Source organism: Cariama cristata, unplaced genomic scaffold, assembly GCF_000690535.1.
Source record: "Cariama cristata isolate BGI_N322 unplaced genomic scaffold, ASM69053v1 scaffold9219, whole genome shotgun sequence".
Classification (NCBI taxonomy): domain Eukaryota; kingdom Metazoa; phylum Chordata; class Aves; order Cariamiformes; family Cariamidae; genus Cariama; species Cariama cristata.
The window spans coordinates 1-18,145 of record NW_009635214.1 but is presented as its reverse complement, the minus strand read 5'-3'; the positions used below and the strand labels follow the sequence as shown (position 1 = coordinate 18,145).

At 40.4% G+C, this 18,145-nt stretch overlaps 1 protein-coding gene across 1 annotated transcript; it reads right to left on the bottom strand.

Moving 5' to 3' along the window:
- Positions 1-8,408: 8,408 nt before the first annotated feature.
- On the bottom strand, positions 8,409-16,604 carry LOC104167242 (interphotoreceptor matrix proteoglycan 1-like; the record flags this gene model as incomplete). Its single annotated transcript, XM_009707442.1, has 4 exons — positions 8,409-8,448; positions 11,113-11,323; positions 15,073-15,292; positions 16,048-16,604. Coding segments are annotated over 4 exons (1,028 nt in total), but the record flags the coding sequence as incomplete, so codon positions are not given.
- Between the last annotated feature and the right edge of the window lie 1,541 nt (positions 16,605-18,145).

Below are 18,145 nucleotides of genomic sequence, written 5' to 3'. Positions count from 1 at the left end.
CCAGGTAGTGTAATTTCAGTATATTATGCACAATTGTCCAAGGCTTGTATCCGGAGGCATATAAGGTTAAGGATAGCATAAGGGAAATATGTTCAGCGCTTTGGTGGCAGCATAACTTAACTGAATATTGAGGCCTGAGCCTCAGACATTCCATTTATTTTAATTGTAATGGGATGCACAAGGTCTGTACTTTTTGTTAGATTGTATAAAAATTTGGTCCAATAACATAATGCATCATAATACTATGTGCTGATGAAATAGCTACAATTTTTAGTATACTGGAACATCATAGCCGTTTTTTTGAGCTTTATCTTCATCTCCTCTGTCAGGTTTCATAGCTTGTAACAGTTCCCTTATTAAGCAGTTTGTTTGGGGAGTTTTTGTGGGTGGGAATGATTAATTTCATACAGTTTGAAGGGCATCTTGTTCACTTATGTGAACATCGTTTCACCATGCTGGCCGTTATTTCAACAAATTAAACTTGATTATTTATTATCTCTCTGGTAGGCATTCGAAATAAAAGTAGTTTGATGTCCAATTACTTACTCAATCTGATTTAAAAATGAAGTCTTGCTTTATGAATTGCTAAAATTTGCTTACACTATCAGATAATTTCCTCACTGTTTACTCAGTTTGAAACCTCTTGGATGCTTTAGTTTTGAAATGCATAAATGCACTTAATTAATAACTTCCAAGAGGTACAGTTCTGTAGCAGAGCGCGAGCTCCTGATGCATACATACCTCCTTGCTGACCTTAGATTGGGCTTGCACGCCGCAGCCTGCCTGTTGGTGTAAATGCACTCCTTGCAGTAATACATGTGGGGGGATTTGGGTAATGGATTCACTCTGTACGAATCCGCTGCATCAGGGGATCTCAGCTTCTGCTGCGCACCCACTTGACTGCTTGGTCATGTGATTGCAAACGAGAAAATGTTCTCATTTTACCCGAATTCTTCACCGAAGCAGTAATTTTTGGCTGGAAGATGAAAAGAGAAGTGCAGCGGACTGCTGGCTAGCAAGCTGCGTACAAACCTGTACAGTGTTGCGTGAGTTAAAAGGTGCTGCTTATGAAATGTGGATGAGTGTTTAATGTGTTACTGAGTGGGAACCAAAGGTTGAGAACTTCCAGTCTCCAGAAACATAGCACTGCAAGAAGCTGTGACCGTTCGTGCTGTACATGGAAGAAAACATCGCTGCACTGATAGGGCTGAGATGCCCTGCCCGCTATCTGTTACTGTTTGGATTTAGCTTCTTGACTTAACACGTTCAGTCTCAGTTTGTATATATATACACACATAAAACAGATCTTAGGAGACTGAACATGGTAAGCGATGAACCTCAATACTTAAGTGTGTGTGTATGTATGTATATACACATATATATGCTTAAATATTTTAGTGTATATATGTGTAAACATGCTTGTAGGGAACCTAAAATAAATACAATTGTTAACTGAATTTTTCAAGTCCATTCCTTTGATTATGCCTTGACTGGCATCAGAAAGAAAAGTTACTTTTCAGAATGGGGTGTATGGGAGTCCTTGTTAACTAAATGACTGAGAAATATGAACTGTCAGGAAAATAAAACTGACTTTGAAATAGTGGAAGAGGAACTGGTGGCTGGATGTTCTCAACTGAGATGTTCCCTGCACTGCTCCAGCAGTGCGCCTGGGGCAAGCAGAAGGTGCATTCCAAAAATCCAGGTATTCTAGTTTGCACAGTAGCAGGCTTTTGTTTTGTTTTGTTTTTCTTTTTATTCTGCACCAAAAGCAGCATCTGCTTTTAGTTTTACTGATCTTGTTGTGCAACACAATTAATTTTTAATTCATTTCAGATTTTTTTTTTATGTCAGGCAATATTCAGCTGCTTACTGACTGTTTCCATCGTCTCATCTCCTGCAGCAGATAATTACACTGTTGGTTGATTTGGAGAGGAAATGAGAAAGAGGGTGATCTGTAGGTTGTAGTATTACCTAATGCCCTTCTGATCTATGGTTATAGAGAAAAGTTTAATTTGGTTTTTAAAGCAAAATGATGAGGTAAACGTGTTGGCTTGGTTCTGTGTGTTTGATTTTTTTAAAACAAAAATCTTCCTGCCTCTCAGTGAAGCTGTCCGTTGTAGTTGAGATCTTCTGCATGGAACACTCCAGAAACGCAGGGAGAGGAAGAGAATGGCCACGCCAGGCTACGTTCTTGCCTAGGTGACACAGGAATATGAATTTTCTAGAGAATGCTACTTCGAAGATGGCAAGGTCATTAAATACTTGTCTTTCATCCGCTGATAAGATTGTTTTTCTTTACCTAGTTGAATCCTTTGAGTTTTTCTCCAAAATCTTTATTTAAAGTATTTAAATGACCTCCTAATACTGTACTGAAAATTAAAAAAAAAATAAACACATTCCATGTTGAAATCTCAGTTGTATCTCTCTTACCATTTTGCATTTAAAGATTTAAAGTGTAATAAGTAAAGGTAGATTAAGTTGTGAGAAGGATAAAAGGGTTTCTGTGCTGGAACTGCCTCCTGCTTTTCTATCGGATGTTTATGGTGCTTAAAGCTACTCTAGTAAAGATTCTGTCTTTGCTAAGGTGGGTGTTCCTCTAAAATAACATTCTGATACTAAAATAATTCTGATTTTGTTATCTTTAAGGCTCATACCTCATTTCTCAGTATTTGTGGAAACAAATATCTTCCCCCACCGTGTTCGCCATTTGCTGTGCCGTGTACTGTTTGCATCTTTTTCATTTTCGATCATGACGATCAGTGACTGGTGAAACCACTTACGATGCTTCGAGTTTGTGTGCTGCAGGAAAAGCTTTGTGCTCGGGGTGGAGATGTGGCGTTGCTTTTGTTTCGTTTTTGGTTTCGTTTTAAAAAAGTGTTACCAGACTTCCCTGTCTGACAGGCCAAATCAGAGAGAGTGCTGGTTTTTTAATTTAAGAAGACTGAAGTAATTCAGACTTGGATATCTACGAGACATAATTTTGTTTCCTTATGGCTTTCATCTCCAACTGTAGCTTTACATTAGTTTTAAGATAATGTGATGTGTTTTGGTGTGAGATTAAATATCAGTTCAATTCCCTGTGAAATTTTCAAGTAAATAGTTTTATTATATTTTATTGAAATACAAAAGGCTTACATCCAGCAAATATATTTGGTAATTAATAGTTGAGAATGATAAATACAATCATGAATAATCATTATTAAAATACGCATTTTAAAATTACTCATTTTTTAATCTTGACTAGTGGTAACTGGTATGAATTGAAATATACTAAACACATACAAAAATACATTTGTAATGGAAAAAAAAAAGGAATGCTTTCAGCATTCTTAACTTACATGAGCAGTAGCGAAAAGCTAACGTTTGTCGGCAGGGATGACTTCCAGTGCCCTGCGAGAAGTAGTTTTAAAGTAGAGTTTTCTTCTGAAGGGTTACTGTGTAAAACCACATCTTAGGCTGCCTTCCCCCCCCTTAGTTAAATAAAGTAAGTAAAAACACTATTTCAGCTTGTGTTGTTGGTGCATTGCTTTCCTTTGTACACAGTCACCAGTGTTGGTGGTTTTGCAGGCAAATCTTGTTTGAGCAGTTAATCGTTTGGAATTGGTAAACAGTTCTTTTGAGCATCCATAATTAAGGTAAAGTAGAGTTCAGTCTTTGCTGTGGGGACTGTGTGGTACGAAGTAAAAAGAATTGTCGCTAAAATCAGCTGCTGTCCCAAATAGGTGAAAGTTTTGCATCTGACTGAGGAGCTGTCATCCAGTGTGGTGGTGATCTTTGCGGAAGCTCAGTTTGAGCTGTAAGTACAGCTTCTGGTGTGCACCAAGCAGCAAACAGCGCCTGAATGTTACCCAGCACTGGTGCAGCGTATAAATAGAGACATACGCAAGAAAAAGATGTTCGGGGTAAAGTAGTGCTCATACTTGAATCGGGATTGTGGATCCATCGAGCATAAATTACTAAACCTGTAAAATACTTAACGGCCACACATTGTCTGCTTGCATTTCCTCTACAAAACCTCACAGCACCCTCTCGGAATGACGTGTGTGTGTGTGTGCGGAGATGAAGGGGGACGTGCTCACATGCGACCGATCTGCCTGCGGCCGGGAGGGCGCTTGGGAACGTCAGTCTCCCGATGGGAAAAGATGAAGCTGCAGGTACGGTGCCTCAGCAAAAAGCTGGAAGTCTGAGGGTAACCCGACAGTTTAACTGTCACCAGAAACGAAGCAGCGTCTGTACATATGTATACATAATGTGTTTATTAACAGAAAAAGAGGAATCTGATATTCATAGAAACCGTTAAAAAAAAGAATCCAAACTTCGGTGTGATTTGCAATGTCAGCCTTGTAGGGAGAGAATGAAAAAGTTCCCAAACATTTTTAATGTGGCCTTTGGTCAGTGCCAGCTCTTACTTCTGTGCTGGCCACTTCCACTGGTGCACACGAGGAAGGGTACGGAATGCAGGAAAGCGTCACCGACAGCTTGAGCGCAGTGGGTGTGACATACAATGTTGAAAGAAGTCACTTCCCAGCAAAATCCGGTTCTAGCGCTTGGCTCTTAAATAAAAATACAGTTAAGATGTGTAAGCGCTGGATGCTTAATGTGTGCATCTTAACACTGGTGACGTCTTACCAGGCAAATTTGAAACATGGTCAAATAGTTGGTCAGCTTGGTCATGTGTTTTTTCTTTAATAAAACAATTTTTTAAAATGTGGACTGATTTTAGACCTAAAATGTTGTCTCTTTAGGAATCCTTGAATTTTTTTCATCAATATAATCAACCTGAAGTCCAGTCTTGGATAATGCAGACCACCTTTTTTGAATACCTGTAAGAGAAACTCTCATAAGGCATTTGAAAAGCATTTTTGAATTTGAAAATGTATTATTTATCTACTGCTAATAGGCAGGGTCTCACTAAAATCTGTTGAGATAGTCTCCAGTTCACTGTCAGGGGAACTGAGTGAATCCTGAAGTTATTCTTTACATACTAAGTCATTGAGCTCAGAGTAAAATCATTATTTTTCCTCCTTGGTATACAATGCTGTGCTTCTGTATAAAATAACAAGTACCACTGATATCGTCATAACCTGAAGAACATTGACTAAAATTATAATAATTAGAATGCAGTGTGCTACAAAAGAAGCCGTATCTAAAGTATCTACAAGATCCACAGTTACAGCAGACCTGGGAGAAAATAATCTTTGAGACGTTCAGCTTCTGCGCATTGCTTTAAGTGCAAGAGTGGCAGCTCTGCCATGGAAACTTGCACGTTTGTAAGACCTGATGCCTGGCATGCTCCAACGGAGGACCTGGCACTTCCACCTCGGTCCGGTTGGTATTTTAGGTCTTCTTTCCCCCCTCATTCTGGTAATGAAACCCTAAAGCTCTGATACTGGGGGGGAGGTCGAACAGGCTCACTTGTGGTGGTGGTGTATGGTTTTACTCCGACGTACTGTTTGCTCGATGAGCCAAGTGACTGATGTGAGGATGAAACAAATGGCAGCCTTTGTTTTCGCCTCAAGTTTAATTTCATTCATCTTTGGTGGCTGAGAGTCAGTTTTTCAGGGGATGGTGCTGCATGTCAGGTAACTGGTTTTGATGAGAAAAGAATGATGTATTTTTTGTATTTCTTAGGGAGAATCTATAATGACTATTAGGCTTCATCTGAATTGTGTCAAATGAAGCGGTTTTTGTCCATGCCGATGAGATTCGGCATTATGAAACAAATTATTCTACCGTTCTCTTCTCTGGTGCTTGATTTCCAATGCTTCTGGGCTATTTTGTGTCAAGTATTTCTGGATCCTCTAAGGTTTTATCTACATTTGTTAAAACTGACTTTCTGTGGTATCTGTTGCAGCACAGTTCTTCTGCAAGCTTAGAAAAGTTTGTGAAGACCCTTTAGACAAGATCCTTTTTCTTTTCAAGGGTTAGATCCATGACTGAATTTTGCCAGATAAGGACTTGAAAAAGAAGCCTGCTCGCCCTTGCCTTGCATGAGCATGAATAAATGATGTTTATAGAACAGCACGCATTAGATCAACTGAAAAATAAGAGACTCTACAGAGAGCTTGACACAAGACCCTTACAGCTGAAATGTGATTTATTTTTCAGCATCTTTTTCGCTGAACAGAGAACGCCCAGCGTGGTCAGGGACAGGGACGGCAGATGGTACAAGGGACAAGTTGCATTTTGAATGAGGTTGTGTCTTCAGCTTTCCTCTCAAAGGCGCAGGGAGCGCGGGTGGAGGTGAGGTGGGCAGCCGAGAGTCGGATCAGCAGGGCCGGTTTTAGAGACCTTTGGCTCGTTTGACTCTCAGCCAGCTGGGACCGGACTTGTTGGCCTTTACGGCTCAGTCTGAACGAGCTGGTTCCCCTGACTCATTGTCACATTCTGCTTTGGCCCAAAGAAAGGTGACTCTCACCGTCATTTTATTCCTCATGTTATACTGTTTGTGGAGCAAGACACACCAAGTTCCTGGAGACTTGACCGTGGAGAGAGAGAGGGGGCTGTGGTCTTCAGCTGTGAGCAAGAACTTGTGTTTTCTACTGAGCTCAGAGAGAAGAAGGAACAAGTTCTTACCCTGGACGTGAACCAGGTGGGTGAGTTCCTGGATGACGAATTGGGTAAAAACCCAGGCAAACACCCCCCTCCCAACTAAGTTTTGCAGTCATTTTCCATGTAGTGACCCTGTAACTCAACTGGAGACGTTTTTCCTGGTTAGGAAGGAGTTGAAGGTTATTTTAGCTTCTGCTGGAATTTTATGCTTATTTTCATAAACGCCTTTATAAACAGAGAGCTGTACTTCCTGTAGATCATACGTCCTACAAAGCTGTTGCTGCTGTCATTACACATTGCAAAACAGAATTTAAAGACTGGAATTTTCAGTTTGCCCTGAGAGTTCCAGGTATCCACCTCCTCCTGGAAATTCAAGTGCCCTATTCTGTTTTAAAAATCCTAGCCCCAAAGGAATTTTCTAGGTTGTGGTATGGAAGTGGTGCTCTTCGTTTCAGCTAACGAAAGCTGTGGTCTTCCTCCATCAATGTTTTTTCAAATCATCAAAGACATGTTCAACATAAGGGCTCTGATGTAAACACTCATTCTGAACTAAAGTAATGCTGAAAAATGGCCAAAACCACCTAATTTTTTTGTTAAACCCATTTCTATTTTGTCGTTGCCTCACTTTTCACTAAATGAATTTCCTTAACTAGATCTTGAGAAGAGCTTTGTCGATATACTTTTGACAATTCAAAGTCTAGATGACAAGGCCTGGTTTTCTCCCACAGATGTGCCGTTTTATTCCTTTCATAAAATATTTAACACTTATTTTAAGTAGTTCAGCTGGTATGAAAGTTTATTGGTCTACAATTACCCACAGACACATCTCTTAAAATGGGTGTAAAACACTAATTGTAAATGTCTGTGCTCTTGTTTTTATTGGCAGTGAAGCCAATTCATTCTTGAGCTTTTCCCAACTGCTGCTCCCTGCCGACTTGTCCGTCCCCATCCCTACATTCCCGTCCCCCCCTTGTCAGCTGGGGCTGGAACTGTGACCTGGAGTGCTTGCAGAGAGCAGACCTGGCCATGATGAAGATCAAAGAAAATAAATCTTTCTGTATGGTATCGTTACTTCTGCCTTCGTTTACATACCAGGTGTACCGGCTCAAGCCAAAGATTCACATCGCTGGGTACCCTGTCTCCCAGAGGATGCAGCTGGGACCAGGGCACGCCGGGACTGATGCTCCCCGCAGTAACAGCGGGTGCTAACAGCTGGAGTGAAACCACCCGGTTCCTCCTCTGGCTGCGGTGCAGAAAAATGAGAATGGCAAAGTAAAAGCTTTTTGTCTGCCTTTTAAGAGAGCGTACTTGTGTACATCAGAAGTAGGAGACAGTCTGGCAATTTTAGAGAATTTTTTGACTCAGCTTTTCTCCTTCCTGTCTTTCCCTAAAGATACAAGAGGTTTCAAGTTGCAAAACTTGAAATAATGTTTGAGATCTGAGCAGTATTCTGCTCAAATTAGAATTCCTACTTGTTCAAACTCTGTGTAGCTTAAACAAGCACAAGTCATTTTTAAATGATCTGGTATGGCTATTGAAAACCTCCCCTTTGGTTTGCATTTTGCATTGCTTTGTGGTTTTAGATAGCCTTTCTTCCGTCGTGTGTTTCAGTGACGGCCACGTCAGCAAATGGGTAGACAGAATGGAACTTTGTTGCCTAAAAGCACCTCAGAAGGGATTGTTGTTGTCATATCCAGTACCCCAAAAACCCGAGCTTTTCTTGGCATGGAATTAGTAGAAAGAGGCTTCCAGGGAACATTGACAAACAGGAAACTCCACAGATTTTTAAAACTCTTGAAAATAGTCACAAACCTTGGTTTTGTCTGGCTGATGCTGGAAACGAAGAGTTTCAGAGACTAACTTGTCAGTCTTGGCTTTGTAAACTCGTCTGGTGATCTACAACAGTTTAAAAAAAAAAAAAAAGGAAGAAATCAAACCACAAATTATTTCACTAAATCACAAAAAGCACTCAGGTAGGACGGACCACCACTGCCATGCAAGAGAGCTGTAAGAAATGCAGTTCTACAGTCCTGTTATGATACCTACACAGCGGCAAATGTGGAAAGCAAATAAATGTATTAGTATTTTTAGTTCTGAAATTGCCAAGCAAGAGAGTGAAATCAAATTGGATTTAGTTGTAGAGTTAATACGTGAGGACGGACCTGTTATTTGAGGGGGGGCTGTTTGTTGAGGGGTAAGAAAAGGATTTCCATGCATTTTACCTCCACGCCAAATTGTGTTTTCAAGTTCGTGTAATGCTCCGTGATCAATGGTCTCTGAGGAACTGATGGAAGCACTTACACTACAAGCCGTACGACAAAAGCTAGTTACAGGTTCGTCATGTTCAAAAGCAGGATTAATCGTTACAGCATTTTCTGAACTGCAGCTGTTGAGAGTAGGACTTCTACAATGCAGAACATTTTTGTTTCGGTAAGATTTTAAATTGCAAAAGAAAGGAATATTTTTGAAATGTGAAGAAAAAGATTGTGAGCAGCTTACTGCAAATTAGAGTTTCTTTTGCTTTTTCTTCTTAACTTAATAATTAAAATGATGAAAAGAAAACCGAGGCTTAGTAAGCCAAGAACTAGAGGTTTAAAAATGAAGGGTTGTATGGGTTCTGGAGCAAATTTTGCACAGCGCTGTCCTTGGTAAATCTCGTGTCTACGTACAGGGCATCTGAAATGGGGAGAGGAAGAGAAAAATGTACAGAACTTGAAGGCAGAAAATACGGAGTACCTCAAATGAACACAAAGGAAAATCTGCAATTAAACATAAGCACGGCCTTCCCAATACAATTAATAGTTACACGTCTGTATGAAATAACGTGATCGATAATAAAGGAAGGATAATATTCTTAGATTCATGAGACTGAGTGATAAATAAAAAGAGAGCGATATATTCTTTGCCAACCTACGCATTTTAAGGAAATTATACATTTGGAACGTCTCTGACAAATTTCTAGCCCCACAGGCAAAGCTGAAAGAACATTTGTGGTTCAGAACCTTGGAAGTTCGGGTGTGTTTTGGAGTAATGTCTAAACACATCTTTGAAGCCTGTGTTCTGTTTATTGGTGATTTTAATCTGAGGAGCAAGGTCTGAAATAAGACTTCTACTACAAATAGCTCCCTTTAAAGCAAGGGAGATGATTGCCGTATCTCGTATGAGAACACAGGGGCTCCAGTTAGTGGAAAAGCTAGCCTGGTTCTGAGTCAATTCTCAAGCAAAACAAGTGCTTGGCTAAAGCAAACAGGCCGTAGTGTTCTGTCTGCAGACTGTACAGGTTTGCACAAGCTGTCAGGCTGAGACTTGTGGTACCTTTGTTTGTTTGCAACTGGCTATCATTCACAGAAAGTTTCATTTATTATTTTTAATACTCTTAAAATTCTAAACGATGGTTTGGTTATTACTGTACATCAAGTCAGGGCTTTTCTGAAATGGAAAGGTGTTCTTTTCCTTAGCGCCTTGCTTTCGGAGGAGTAGGCTGTACCCTTTGCTACTTCAGTAAAGTTTTGAAGAGGACCTCTTTAGCTCACAGGCTGATTTCTGGTACCAAATACTGCAGCTGCACTACTGTGACTCCACAAGCCCAGAATTTAGTGGTAACTGCGGTCAATTCAGTATAATCTTCTCTTACTGTTGCTGTGACACCCACTGCAGAACATGAATTGTGGCAGTTACATTGTTACAGTGAACTTATCGTATGAATAATTTGCTCAGTGTTCTTTTTTTTGACATTAATGCTAAGTATGCTAAAAGATGTATCATTAACCTAGTGAGGTCAATATTGAGAGAGAATAAACAAGTGCAAGAATTGTAACTTGTCTCTTGCTTATACACGTGCTTGCTCAACTACCGTGTTCCAGTCTAGTACAGTTTCATACAATGCTCTGGATAGGCTTACAGTGAGATGAAACTTGGTACTTTTAAAAGAGAATTAATATATTCATACTGTGGTAGTTCTTAATATTGGCTTAACAGCATTTCATGTAAAAAATCCTTATGGAACGCGGTTGCAGTTAGGAGGAGCAGCTAATCTTCAAGCCTTTCGCTGAAAGCAGCCTCAGCCCTCATGTGTTTTATTGGATGGTCTGGAATCAGAATAGTACTCATAATGTGTTTATAAGAATAGAGATTTTGTTTTGAATACATCTTAGAAAAATGTAATTTCTTAAAATACTACCAGTTAATCAATAGCAAAGCCATGCCTGTGTTACTTCCTTTTTCCAAGATGTATTTGGAAATCTGAAAAGAATGCATGGATTTACACGTGTCATCTCTGCCAATGATGCTGAATTTCTAATAAACTTCTAAAGCACCTCTAAAAAATAACTAGATCGTGATGTTCTGTGTGTGCTAACAGACAGAAATGGGTTTACCCACGTGAGACTGTTTATACTGAAGATGGGTATTGCAGTGTAGTTTAAAGTGTTTGAATGTTGAGGTCTTGGTTTATTAGCACAGTTTATGCTGTTGAAAAGTATATACTCAGTCCTACTTGTTCATGCAATAGACACACCAGGGCTCCGCTAACAGAATTCATACTAAGGACCATTTATTTACCTGCAGACAGCTCCTCTTCCTGGAACTAACTCGCATTTCCCACCATTGACGCAAAGATGGGGTTCCAGCTCACACAGGCTCCGGCAGGGTAATCCGTCTTGGCTGGCGTAACCAGGTTTACAAAGGCAGTCAGCCTCCTTTGTCCACTCGTTCGTTATGCATTCGGAAAACTCGTCACATGCCATGAATTTGCATGGGTCTGCCTGGTCGGCTGTAAAGGATGGGTAAGTCATTAACTGATGCTTTACCCCAAAGGAACTTGGCAGGCTTTCTGGCAGCTAGAGAAAACAATTCACATTTACCCGCCTGCTACTTGTGCATGTTAATAGGAGGATGTAGTCTAGCAGAAAAGGACACACATCCCTCTTTCTGTAGATGACCCAGCAAGCCTGCAAGCTTATATTTACTTCTGCACTTGTTTACCCCGTCACTATTATACTGTGATTTCATCTTCATCTCACGACAAGGATTTTCTCATTGGGATATTTTTACCCTTTTTTTTTTTTAAAGTAAGTGCTAGTTTTATACTCATGGATACTATGCTACAGCCTTGTGTAAGAAATAGTTTCAGCTGTAATGATCTTAAAAGCATAATTTAGGACATGACAGCAGGAGGGAATTGGATTATCGAATATTGCACAGCACTAGTACAACCTAGAAATACTGGCATGGTCCAGAGAAAATATGTGCTTGTGGGGCTTTTTTCTTTTTTTTAATGATGTGTTAGAATTGGGAAAAATTGCTATTTTTTTTTTTGTTTTTTACATATTAGTAAGGGATGCCTCTGTGAGATTGAGGGCAAATGAGCCTGCTGATGTTCATAGGAAGGCCCAAATCGGAGACAGCCCAAAGTCCTAACTTCAGCTGTCACACAAATCTACTTCTCCTTTCCCATTCTCTGCTTCTCCCTAGAAATGAAGAAGAGACCCAGAAGGAGGCTTTTGAAGCCAGGGCTCAGCCCCAGTTGTGCTGATGGGGTGATGAGGAGGAGGGTTGCATCCACCCCTCTGTCTCATGGAGGCACTTCCCTGCGTACCATGCGGTAAAGCCCTTAGAAGGCAAAAGATGAGAAGCAGACCAGGGGATACAAGTTCTCGTCTTGCCAGCAAACAGTTGCAATAAGATGTGTGAATCCAGAGAGGAAGAAAAAAAAAAAAAGTGTACAAAACCAAGAAAAGAGAGCACAGAGAAGGAAATGAGAGCAGATATACAGGTATGAGCTGGGCTATGAGGCCCTTTTTAGTTATGTGGGCTTAGATTTTTTTTTCTTAAGAAATTTTATAGTTTAAAAAGTAGATTTGTACTGGATATCGCAGGTAGTACCTGTAGGTACAAACTGGGATGAGAATTTTCTTCCAGAGCCACTTCATGTTCCATACTAGATGCTCAGTAATACTCATTTCAATGAAAAACAAGCATCGTGTTCTTTATAGTGGTACTGGAAATCTCAGACCCCAATAGGATACACCTCACTGGTAGAATCCAGCAGAGCTGTTCACTTTTAACCCCGTTATAATTCTATGGCTAGTTCCCTTTTTTTTTTTTTTTTTTTTTTAATTTTAGACTAGTGAGTTTTAGCATGCTCAATTTCCCTTTGCTATATACAATGTGCATGTTGATTTGGGATCTGCTTTGCTCCTGGACTGTAAATGTATGTACAGGTAAACTCTAACAACTGGCCATCAAAGTAATGCAATAAATTACAAAGTGACATTATTGTCAGGCAAACTCTTGCTTATATGTTAAAAACCCAACCAACCAACCAAACCCAAGTTAAAAAAAAAAACTCCAAGTATTTTGTTCTGGTTGTTGCTACTACTGATTGGGAATTAGAAAGTTTAGTCTCTAATGAAACAAAACCAGCTGGCAAATCAAAAGGAGATATCAATTTGTACAGATTCTTTCCTTAGCCCAAGCAGAATTGCACTCCTAGCAAAAGCAGAACACCTCCAAAGGAAAACTGGTTAATAAAAGCGCTTGTATGCTGGAGTACTTGATTACAACAGTGACAGCCGCGTTAACTGCGTGTCGCCTGTAAGTCTCTCCCCAGTTTTGGGGGTCACCGTTTACCTTTACAGCAGTGGAAATAAAAGGCTGACGGGGCCAGTAAGGAGCCGCAGGCTCTGTGGAAGCATTGCCCAGGGCTGGGTGCTGCACCCCGGCACTTTTCAGAAGCTGAAAGGCCCCAGCATGTTTCTACTTGATAAGTAGAGCTTGACAAGAGCATTTCGCTGGGTTAGAGGGTCATTTTCTTGGTGATAATCTTTCATTTTCCATAATAAAGTGTTGGGCTAGGTACCTGCCATACTTGGTCATCTTTTCTGTGTTTTTCACTTTTAGATTACAAAAATAACACACGCAGGTGTTTTTAAAAGCCCACTGTATTATTCTTTACGGTATTATTTATGACCCCTGCCATCAGCCCTTTGCAGCTGCTGAGCCTTGGTATGTATTTTGGCCTCGCGGTTCCCATCGGTGTCTGAATCGGGCGCAACATCAGTACCACTGCAGATGGCTCTGACTTTCACTCGAAATAGGAATTGGCTTCAATGACCTTAATTTACTAAACAGGGTGGGGGGTTTGTTTGCTTGTTTCTTTTTTTCTGAAATGAAAAGACAGTAGGGCTTTGAAGCACCTGTATGGGAATATACCTGCTCTCTAAACATAATGTCTTCTAGTTTGACATTTTACTATTGCTCATAAGCCTTGAAAGACCAGCTCTCTTTTAGTAAACTCATAGTGATATCGTTTTCTTGAACTAATGTTGAGATACTACATCACTAAAGCAGTTGATATGGATCAAGATGAAAGACATCTAAATTCTTCTGTGTTTGCATTTCAGCAACTGTCTCATTTTAACTTTTATTTAATGAAAATTTCCTACCAATGCAGACGACGTGTGGTAGCCCAAAGTTCACTCTAGAGTTTCTAGTGAACTCATTTAACACTTTATTCAGCAAAACATCAGCTTGTCACAGCAGTATTCGCAAGTTTGAATACTGTGACACTGTTAACTTTCTTTACCACACACTACTTATGCTCTTAGTGGCCACGACGAGATACGTAAAATGAAAACTGATTAGAAACTGCCTGCAGGAATTGTAAATGGATTTTTGTTCTGGAATTGTCAGAGATCAATTGTTAAGACAGCTTAACCAAAACTGCCAAAGGCAACTGCTAAGGTATTGGTATCATTCTTCTCCATGCCAATGAAATTAAATTCAGCCCTGAAATAACTATCAGAACCTGAAAATAGATCCAGGCTTCAATTTCATAAAACAATATAGTTTTTTAAAACTTTCAGCTTCTGACATTACAGTAGTGTCCAGACATGTTGTTACTGACTTCCTACTGTTTAACAGAGACTACAGACTTATTTGAAAGGTATTAAATCAGGAGGGATTCTGGAAGTACAAGTCTATGGAGTGCCACATATGGTCATGCTCTGGTCAGTGAGTATCTGTAGAATCCAATTATTCCTAGAAATTATCTCCTTCTGTCTTGAACTCTGTAGCCCTTTGAAAATAGATTTAATGATGCTCTAACTATAGTTTGCTTACAACATTGCAAAAATCATCAGAAATTGTGTTTACATACTCAGGCACAAGATTTGCATAAGTCACTCCTGTAAACTGCATATGAGAATTCCTGATACCTGTCTTTGCCCAGCCCTTATTCTAGACGGTCTTTAGTTCGCTATATTTGGCTCTGAAAAGCAGCTGGGGTACGTGCACAGGCCAACACCTCCACCCAACATTTCCAAAACCAGGACAAGTGTGAAAATATGTCTGCAGATTATTTGCAACATCTTGGTTTTTCTTACTACTCCTGATCACTGGGAGGCTATTGTGAATATCACTATTTCCAAAACAGTAATACCTCTGAAACTGTAACAGTCTGGAAAAGATTATCATCTGCTTCGTTTTGATTTTGCGTGTACATGAGTAACGCAGTCTTACCTGGCTCAATATCCAGGGAATAGCTGTCAATCTCCAAATTGAGGTGCTGGGCTGCAGCATCACAGAAATCTTCCAAAACGCAGTGTACTGCTTCCGTGATGTTGTATGGCACTGTCCTGGCAAATTTCATTTTGCTGTTCACAATCACACTTCCGTTCCTGAAGTTAAGTATTTCCAGGTGCTTAAAACCTGTAAGGTTGGACTGAAGGTATGGAAGTAGCTGCAAACCAGAAATTTGCATTAATTTCCCTTTATCGTCACTTTTCATTATCAAGTACACACATCACACACTTATTTCTCTGAATTTAATACAACTGTTAAACTCCACCACCAAATTTGCTTTTCTGTTTAGCACTATCTTTTTTCTGGACTTTTGCATCTTTCTCAATAATACATTGAGATGGATGGGGAGCAATTTCCCCTGTAGTGAAATGCACAGCAGCTGGGGAGTTTATTCATCTGGAAAAGAAAAAACCCACCTCACTCAAAAGCCAAATTTAATTATTTTCAAATGTTCGATCCAGACAGGTTAGGGCATAGCATAATAGGTGTGTTACTGAGCTGACCTGCTGTCCTTTTGTACCCGTAGAGAAAATCCATATCTAATCACATACCCCCTGCTAAGCTATGATATATTTTAAAAGGCTTATTTTTAAATCCAGCATGTAGACACAAGCCTGAGATGTACTCGGCACTGCTATACTGTTGATGTGAATCTAAGAAAAAAAACCAAATAAATTACATGCCAGGCATGTATCTGGAGTCTCTTGAACAAGTAAAAACTTTCAGCACTGACTTCATAAACTCTTTCTTCATTCCCCGAGAGCATCCCAGGCTTACGGATCCTTTAAAAATACAGCTTATCAGACTGAATTGTAGCAGGGTCTGATATCGTTAAAATGCCGTACTCTTCAGTGTATTTCTTTAAACCGTGCCCGACTATTGCGTATGTTGTTCAAGTCGATTTTCACCCACCAATTGCATGAACTGTTGTTCTAGCGCTTTGTATTCTGGCGAACTCCTATTGAAGAGGTCATCAGAAAAGTGCATGTTGGTTACCCTCAGGCTGAAGAAAACCACTAGCTCTTTGCCTTTGGCTGCGGTTGTCATGAAGCTGGTAGTTACATACTTCAGCGTAGGAGCTGGGGTGGCTTCTGCAGGCTCAGTTGTCAGCACTGAGATGTAACCGCTGCCATGCTCCGCTTCATCCAGGGCTGCTGTGCTCATCACGCCGATGTGATCTAACTCGGCAGCGATATCCTGCACTCCTGTCCCGGTGCCGTCGGGAGGAACGCTCCCAGCTGCGGGCCCTGAGGAATCCGGTACTCCGAGGGACTGCTCGATGATCTCCGAGCGGCTGTAGGACGGGCTGGTTGCTGCAGGCAGCGGGGCTGTTTGGTCTCTAATAACATCTTCAGGCTGCGTGGTAGAGAGATCACTTGAACCGATAAAGAAAGGCAACGTTTCGTAAGTGCTGGCTGTAACTAAAATGCCATCGCCTGATGATTCTGGTTCATCCATGATCTTAACTGCTGCAGAAAAACAGGGGAAAAACAAATAGCTATTTTGAAAAGCAAGCATAACAAACATCAAGTGTGGAAACAACATGTATATTGTATTTCCACTGATGCATTTTTAAAACCAAACTTTAACACTATCTAAACATGCAAATGTTATTTCCATGACGAAGGAAGGACTACTGGAACAAAACTCCTCATCCACGTGTTTGAGTGATGAGATTTCTGCGGGTGCTGTGTTTAAATAATAATGACGCTTGGTAAGTATTTCCTGACTCATTCCAAAGCACATTCTTGTTTTGAAGGTACGTAATCACACTGTCGGTTTATATTGACTGAAAGAGTAGACTGCAGCTTTGAGCTCTCTGCTCGGATCAGTTGTATCCCAGAGTCATTCTGTTCCCCTCCGTGAAGGGTTAAAGTTATTATTTGTCAGTAATCATAAAATGTAGTTACGAAAAACAGTACCTCCTCTTCAGATGCAAACTGTGTCGATTTACCTAAAAGCCAATAGCACCAGTGAAAACAAATTCAGACCTTAAGGAATTATCTGCTGCACCTGAAGCAGCCATTTGATCCAGATGCTGAATTTTTATGAGGTCCCCATTGGGGCTCGGCGTGGATCTAGGATGTGTGACAGCTGTAGCTGAAAGCCAAATCGAAAGCGTGAGACTCTCTGCATTTGGCTTGCAGCTACCTGGCCACAACGACTTCACAGAAAACGATGGCCTCCAAGCAGCAGACATCTACCCACGCTGACAACTTTGCCCTTTTCCAGTGACATACTTACGTGGGCTCTTCGTGGGGGACTTTTAGCAGGCTCCTGCAGGCAAAATCATTGATCAGCTGATAGGAAAGCAGATTTTCTCCAGCTGATGAACTCTTCCATTCCCTATGCACTAGGAATGGAATTTCCCCCCGGGGGCCAAGGAAAGCGCAGAAGGAGAGCAGACTTTTGCATTGGGAATAACCTCAACTGAAGGAGGTGGCAACTCTCCTGTCCGTGGCATAGCAGTTGGCCAGGGATGTTCTTTGTGTCCCTTTCCCTTGCCTTGCTTCTGAACGAATGAGGCCCTTAAGTCTTCCGCTTATTGGATTGCTGATTTTAGGAATAAGTGTACATTTTCAATGAAGAAAAAATTAATACAAGCTAGCTGTCTATTTTCTTGACACTGTCAATTTAACAGCATGTACTAGCTCCTTGTTTCCTCCCTGCAGATACAACGCCTTGGTCTACCGCGCGTTATTTTCTACACAGACATATGTAGCCCCATGCTGCTGAGCTGACCACACTTCTCAAAACAGCAAAGAATTGTTCTAAGGCACGGTATGTAGTTTTACGAAAATTAGATGCTTGAAAATAATTTTCTCCCACCTGGTTACCATGTTGCATAAACTTATGTTAAGAGCTGCTACATATATATTTTTGCTCCTTCATTATTTTTTTTATTGTGTATGGTGTAGTATATATATTGTGATTCGGTGATAGTAGTTTAAAGAGACAAATAAAACACTAATAAAATAAGTTAATATAAAAACAATAATTAGTATAATAT